We start from the raw sequence: 6938 nt of genomic DNA on the forward strand, positions 1-6938 counted from the left end.
TCTTGATTTGCCAACAATAAATGGTAAGTCACTTCAAACTGACGCTCTTGTCCCTGTGCTGGTAACTTTTTGTACTTTTACTTCACTATGATTATAACTGTAGGGTAAACTGTAAAGGTTGAGTATTTTTACGGTGTCTTATTGGTACTTTTACATAAGAAAATGAATTGAATACACTGGATTTTGTTAGCTTTGGACTGAGCCAGGCTAGCTGTTTCCAGTCTTTATACTAAGTTAATCAAGTTAACCAGTTGCTTGCTGTACGTTGACTTCATAGAACAGGGATGTGAATAAACGTATCCTGCAAAATATCAAACTATTCCTTCAAAAGACACAAACCTCGGTTTGATATGACAAACAGAAATCCAACAAATTCAACAGAAACTTTCATTCATCTTCTCCACAACAAAGGATAATATTTTATTGATCATAACACATATTATACCTTGACAAGAAAGAAGGTACAATATGTTAAACAGCTGTAGCGCTTTCATATCTTTTAATAAATCATACTGCCATAAAAAGATACTGATTTACTTTTTCAGACTTTGTGTATGTCTTATGATAAAACACCACAGACTCCTACACTGTAGCTTTTTTCAAGTCCTCAGGCAGCACTCTGCCTTTCTTCCGCGCCCTGTCCTTCTTCTTCTCTGTTTTGACTTGTTTGCGTCTCTGGATGTTCTTCCGCCTCTTGTCTTGCCGGTGCTGCATCTTCTCTAAGATGTTCTCGCTACGCTGGTCCCAGTTCTTCTTCCTCTGAGCGCGGCCCTTCTCCTTCTTCTTCAGCGAGGCACGCAGCATGTCCTCGTCGTCCTTGATTTTGATGCCCTCTGCTTTATAAAGCAGGTTGGTCCATTTCATCTTCTCCTCCATCTCACGGGCCTTCCCCTCGTCTTTCTCCCTCAGCTCTTCCAGCTTTGCTTTGCGAGCCTCCACGCGGGTGAGCAGCTGCTTGTAGTTCTTCCCCGTCAGCGGTGTTAACTGGCCCTTGATGCCCTGTTTCTTGCTCTTCTTTTTCTGCATTTCATTTAAATAACACTCATCTACCATCTCCACCTTGTTGAAGATAATAGCCGTTTTATTTCTTTTGTTTTCAGCAGGGGCAGGCTGTTCCTGCTCTTCCTGTTTTATCTCCGGCATCTGCTCCTCACCACTTTTTTCTTCTAGCTGCTTCATCCGAAACTCTTTCCTCTTCCTCTTCTTGCGTTCGCGTTCCAGCTTTCGTTTTGCTCGCTTGGCCTGGACGGCTTCTGATAATGTATCCTTTGGGGCTCCCTGATAAAAGACGTGCACAATCTGATTAGTGTCTAACAAACAATAAATCATGTATTTTTCTGTTTTATAATTCAGTCAGAAGTCAGTCATATTAAAAAAAAATTGCACCAACTCTAAACCTGACTGGATGGAGACGTGAACATGCACATAATCAATTAATGAATTCTGGCCAAAATCCCGACATCTTCTTATTAGTGTCTCAGGTGTATCAAATATCTGCTTTACCAACCAAGTCAAACCTTTGCAGCTGAGGCCTGTAACTGCACAAGAACAGTTATATTTCTGGAGCAAGCAAAAGAATAACTTATGGCCTTAGCTTCGAACTGACAATATGATAAAAACATCATTACTATGCTGCATATTATGCATTAAACATTTCCTTTACTGTGTTTGATGTTGCGTGTGATTGTACTTGTTTCTTCTCAGCATCAGAAAAAGAGCACAGTTTTAGAGGTAAACATTTTCCAACATTCAAATGGCACCTTTCAGCAAATATTGATTGTTCTGCTGGTTTTAAGAACACGGTTCCAATGGAGGAGACAGTGGGCGGAGTTTACCGCATCAGTGCAATTGACATAATGTTGTGTTGCTAATGGAGAGTATAATTCAACCTCCATGTGTCTCTCAGTCAGAGCTTTTAAAATGTGCATACCTGCCCTCTGGACTCTTCGATTTTTTCATGAAGCCTCTTGCGTAGAATATCTACTGTTGAGAAGTTGGACTGTGCATTAACTCCTTTAAAAAAAAAAGAGAGAGAATAAAATGTGACTGTAGGAAATGTAAATATAAAGTTACAACACACACAGATTAGAGCTTTAATGAACTTTGATGCAAATTGCTGAGTTTCTGCACCTTTCGGTGTCGGCGTTGCAGATCCATTTATGCTCTCAGCTTTGGAGCCTTTTGGTTTTGCTGTGACTGGGTTTTTCTGTGCTGCTGGAGAGAGTGAAGGCTTCTGTTGGGCTTTAGGTGTCTTCTCATTGGTGGCCCTTTCTTTGAAATGTTTCTTTTTACACTTTTTCTTCTTCTTTGGGGGACCGGTGTCACCTTTCCCCTTGAAGTGGGCTACACACAGAAAAAACAAACATGGAAAGATAAATGTTTTAAATGATAACATCTGATTAATTAAAAATGTCTGTCACAATTTCCTAGAGCTCAAGGCAATGTCCTAAAATGTCTTTTGTCACACCCGTCAATACCCCAATGATATCCATTTATGATATTAAACACATAAAAGCTTGAAGTTATTACATGTAAGAGGCAGAAAATTAAATGATTGACTGTGATAAATCAAAAAGGTTGCCGACTACTTTTCTGAAGAAGTTGTTAATTCATCAGCCCTATTTCTAATATTTGTGTCTTGAAAAAACACGATGTATCAGGAAACTGTTTTTACTTTTACAGTGTAGCGCCTCATTTGATCAGCTGCAGTAACAGCAAGTGATTTGATGACAGTTTTAGAAGCTTTTCTACATCAACAAACACATGATGTACACACTATTTTCTCATTTGCAGCACAGAAAAGACTTATTGTGATAATAGGGTGTAAATCAACCTTACCAAACGGTCTCTTCTTTGGCTCCTGGTCCCGTTGAGAAAACACTTTACTTGCGAGTTTCTGAATGTACGAGTCCTTGGAGGCGAGATCCATGTCAACAAATGAACCGAGCTGTCGGATTTAATCCAGTTAAAACACACACGTGAAGACAGGAGTTTTGCTGTTCAAAAAATATCAACACATTTCTATACACACGTGGGTCAAAAACAGCGGGGCGGAGCGTCAACGAACCGGAAGTAGTAACACCAGAAACAGTCCCCCTCTGAGCGGAAACATGTCAGTTACTCAACTGGCAATTTAGGATGGCAAATACATCTTGCACGTCTCCTCGTGCACTTACGGTACGGGTGCTGGAAGCGACCAAAATTGATGTGAACCGACTGAATGAAAAAAAAGTTTGTACACTCAGTCAAACGGTTATTAATGTGAATATTATTATGAACCAGAAAGTGCAGCTTCTGAAGAAAGAAAATTTTCCAAAAGGAAGTCAGCACTTAATTTACATTAAATTTCCTTAAAACATATTTAAAAGCAAACTGTTTGTCATTCAGGAGCCATTGCAAGGAAACCATGTAAGACTATTTACGTATATCATTATAATGTTTAAATAAATAATAACGGATTCATGGGGTAGGGATACTTTATTCACTCAGTCTGTATACATCCATTTTGGCTGATCCCAGCACTTGTACCGTAAATGCACGAGGAAACGCACAAGAAGATCCGGCTGTTAGCTCTTCATGGATTTAACCATCGTAGCTGGTCTGTAGTCAGTTGTCTCATACACTTTTACCGGCTGTTTCATTAATGTTTTGATACAGCATGGCCTCTCTGAAAATAGTGCTGGCTTATTCCAGCAGGGTTCTGTCAACACTGAAAAAACAGGCAAGTCCCATGGTGTAACTTTTCAGATCTGTGTCTTCGCGTCCCAAAGAAAGAGTTGTGTAAGTCTTTGTCATCGCTTCGCACGAACTGCAGGTTTTGACTTCAGTTTATTTTGTTTTTAATTGCAGACTAATTTCGTTTACATCAAGAGGACTTTCCTTCTGTCCAGAGTGCCTCTCTTCAGACGTGCAGACGGTAAATATGAGGCTATGCTTATTGGAAATTATGCTCAACACAATGACAACACTGGACACCAGCTTATTTGCACTTGTTTCTGAGAACAGATACAAAAATGCTTGGACCATTTGAAGGGATGTTAGCCTACATACACATTAAGTTTTGAAAATCAATGTGATAGTTCAGTTTTTTAATTTTTAATAAATTTGCAAAACTTAATAAAATTCTGTTTCCACTTTGTCATTATAGGCTATTGAGTGTAGATTGATGAGGGGACATGAGTTTAAAGCATAAGGTGGTAACATAACAACATGTGAAAAAATAAAGGGGGCTGAATACTTTTTGAATGCATTGTATGTAAATAGGGAGGACAAAACATTGGTAACAACACAGCATCCTCTTTAACTATTCATTGAATTTACACATTTCTGACAATGTCAACTGAAAGTGAACATTATAGACTTTGTAAAGGTGGAAGCTGTTGGTTTGAAATGCAATAGATTGTAAAGGTGAACTTGATAAAGTGGCCACTGAGAGTATATTAACAAAAATAAATGAAGATCTTGTAAAGATTTTCCTATTTGAGAACATATTTAAAATAAATGAAGCAGTGTTTCAGACTGAGCTCTACAAAATGAACAATACCTCATTATTAAGTGTAAACTTTGTCATGTGTGTAACTGTGTATTGTGAATTTCCAGGCAGGTTTGTCAACTTTGGGCGAAAGTCCAGCTCTACAGCAGTGGGAGCAGAGAAGGGAGAAGACTCTTTCCTCAAATGGTTCCTGCTGCTCATCCCTGCCACCACCTTTGGCCTTGGTACATGGCAGGTACATCTTATTTACTTTGGGCCATCACTTTGTTTTTGATAATGCTCGTGTATGTTTGGTTTTTTATTGTTCTTCAATGGACTCATATACTTCTGTTTCTGTGAAGGTGAAACGGCGTCAGTGGAAAATGCAGCTGATAGACGATCTGACAAAACTCACTAATGCAGAACCCATTCCTCTTCCTCTTGAGTAAGTACACAGTAGACCCCAGAGCTGCAACGATCAATGTATCAATCCACTGAAAAAAAATGAATCAACAATCTACTAATCTTTTGAGTATTATTCTCTGGTTCTTGTGCTCTAGGATATTTGATGGAAAATATTTTCTCTGTTTTTGGATGTTTTATACACCAAACGATTTGTAGATTAAAAGGGGAAAATAGTTGGCAGATTAATCAATAATGATAACAATCATTAGTTGAAGCCCCAACAGACACATGTAACATTCTCCTCACACACACTCTGGATCAAACAGCAGTTCATACTGACACTGACTGTTCACAGCAGTTCACTATATGCAGCTATAGCATCTCCTGCTTTATCAGAGACTGAAGCAGATGATGCACTTTACAAGAAACATGCAAGTTGTTTTTATAAGAAATCAAGTGCTATTGCTAAATATAAAGTATTCAGTAATTTGGTTTTATTATGGATTGACCTACTAAGGTCAAAATTTGAGTTTTATATGAGAAAATATTAGAGCAACCTGGAGCAATATACTCAATGTGGTTTTCAATGTGCAGAAAAATTGTCATTTATCTCCCTTGATCCTAGTCCTCAAGAGCTGAATAACCTCGAGTACAGGAGGGTGAGGGTGCGAGGACAGTACGACCACTCCCAGGAGCTGTATATTCTGCCCCGCTCCCCAGTGGACCCAGAGAAAGAGGCCAGAGAGGCAGGACAGCTGTCTTCAAGTGGAGAGACCGGCGCTAATGTCATCACCCCTTTCCACTGTACTGACCTCGGGTAACAAGCAAGATAAAACATCACTGGGTTAATCCTGTAATTGTAATAGTAACTGCATAGAGATCTTAACGCTATATTCAACTGTGACTGATCTCGGCTACGTTCACCGGCAGCATCACAATCCTGGTGAACAGAGGATACGTCCCAAGGCAGAAGATAAGACCAGAGACCAGGATGAAAGGACAGGTTTGTATTTCAGATGATGTGGTTTTTTTGGACATAACTGCAAACACATTTTATTCTTAATTCTAACTGATTGACACTGCTCATATGATGAGTGTAGTGTCAGTGTATTAGTGGTGCTGCGACTTAGTAATGTCTGTTTCTTTGTAGACTGTCTACATGTATTTAACACAGTGTAATGATGCGTCTGTGCAGGTGGAAGGTGAGGTGGAACTGGTCGGGGTCGTCAGGCTGACAGAGATTCGAAAACCCTTTGTTCCAAACAATGACGTGGAGAGAAACCGCTGGCATTATCGAGACCTGGAGGCCATGTCAAGTGTGACTGGAGCTGAGCCCGTCTTCATTGATGCCGACTTCGGTAAGGTCTCATTAACAACAAAGCCCATGATGCTCTTTGATTCAACTACATCATACAGTAGTCGGTTTCAGGTTAAATATTCAATATTTACCCTACCTTGTATAAATTAAATAAATGTGTCGCCTGCAGGGAGCACCATCCCTGGTGGACCAATAGGTGGACAAACCAGAGTCACACTGAGGAATGAGCACATGCAGTACATAGTTACATGGTGGGTGGATGCTTTACCTTTGCATTAACTACACTTGTCTGCTGTTATATACTGTAAATAACTCTGTAAATGTCCATTACTAAATTGATTTTTTCTTTTTAAAAGGTATGGCCTGTGTGCAGCAACTTCCTACATGTGGTATGCCAAGTTCATCAAGAGGATTAAAGTGTGACATGATTAAATGCAGTGAAATTACACATGGATACTGTGTGAAGTGTTGCATTGCAGGCCTGTGATGTAATTTGTACTTAATCAGCTCCAGCTCGCTGCATACATTCACTAACAAATATGTAAATAGTTGTGGATTATTCTCTTGAATCATGTATGCAAGAATAAATTAATATTAATTTAACTTTTGCATTCTTGTTTTTATACATGTTGCTAACTACTGTTCCATAAACTGAATGGGACCATGTAGATTTAAGCCAATTGGTCTAAAACCTAACAGACGAGAAACCTACAATATGTTGAGCTTGAGGTGCTACGTTCAATA

The 6938-nt window shown here is 39.3% G+C and overlaps 2 protein-coding genes across 2 annotated transcripts; one reads left to right on the forward strand and one right to left on the reverse strand.

Annotated features, from left to right (window-relative positions):
- Positions 1 to 396: 396 nt before the first annotated feature.
- Positions 397 to 3069, reverse strand: surf6 (surfeit 6). The gene is made up of 4 exons (XM_023423979.2): positions 2839 to 3069; positions 2131 to 2343; positions 1931 to 2013; positions 397 to 1278 (listed from the first exon to the last, which is right to left on the reverse strand). Exons 1-4 carry the CDS (start codon positions 2927 to 2929, stop codon positions 583 to 585), a joined length of 1083 nt encoding a protein of 360 aa, XP_023279747.1. The 5' UTR covers positions 2930 to 3069; the 3' UTR covers positions 397 to 582.
- Positions 3070 to 3547: 478 nt separating this feature from the next.
- On the forward strand, positions 3548 to 6797 carry surf1 (SURF1 cytochrome c oxidase assembly factor). The gene is made up of 9 exons (XM_023423981.2): positions 3548 to 3721; positions 3850 to 3916; positions 4600 to 4727; positions 4834 to 4916; positions 5502 to 5693; positions 5807 to 5879; positions 6072 to 6234; positions 6364 to 6445; positions 6551 to 6797. Exons 1-9 carry the CDS (start codon positions 3659 to 3661, stop codon positions 6615 to 6617), a joined length of 918 nt encoding a protein of 305 aa, XP_023279749.1. The 5' UTR covers positions 3548 to 3658; the 3' UTR covers positions 6618 to 6797.
- Positions 6798 to 6938: the final 141 nt, after the last annotated feature.

Source organism: Seriola lalandi, unplaced genomic scaffold (assembly GCF_002814215.2).
Source record: "Seriola lalandi dorsalis isolate HSWRI2012SDOR001 ecotype SW California unplaced genomic scaffold, Sedor1 jcf7180002054695, whole genome shotgun sequence".
Classification (NCBI taxonomy): domain Eukaryota; kingdom Metazoa; phylum Chordata; class Actinopteri; order Carangiformes; family Carangidae; genus Seriola; species Seriola lalandi.

Bases quoted from the DNA above. Each gene is read 5' to 3' on its own strand.
- surf6 (XM_023423979.2), bottom strand. From the start codon at position 2,929: ATGGATCTCGCCTCCAAGGACTCGTACATTCAGAAACTCGCAAGTAAA. The intron at 2,344-2,838 runs GTAAGGTTGATT...TTCTGTGTGTAG, and splicing joins GCCAAAGAAGAGACCGTTTG to CCCACTTCAAGGGGAAAGGT. The intron at 2,014-2,130 runs GTGCAGAAACTC...TTTTTTTTAAAG, and splicing joins TGCAACGCCGACACCGAAAG to GAGTTAATGCACAGTCCAAC.
- surf1 (XM_023423981.2), top strand. From the start codon at position 3,659: ATGGCCTCTCTGAAAATAGTGCTGGCTTATTCCAGCAGGGTTCTGTCA. The intron at 5,880-6,071 runs GTTTGTATTTCA...GCGTCTGTGCAG, and splicing joins AGACCAGGATGAAAGGACAG to GTGGAAGGTGAGGTGGAACT. The intron at 6,235-6,363 runs GTAAGGTCTCAT...TGTCGCCTGCAG, and splicing joins CTTCATTGATGCCGACTTCG to GGAGCACCATCCCTGGTGGA.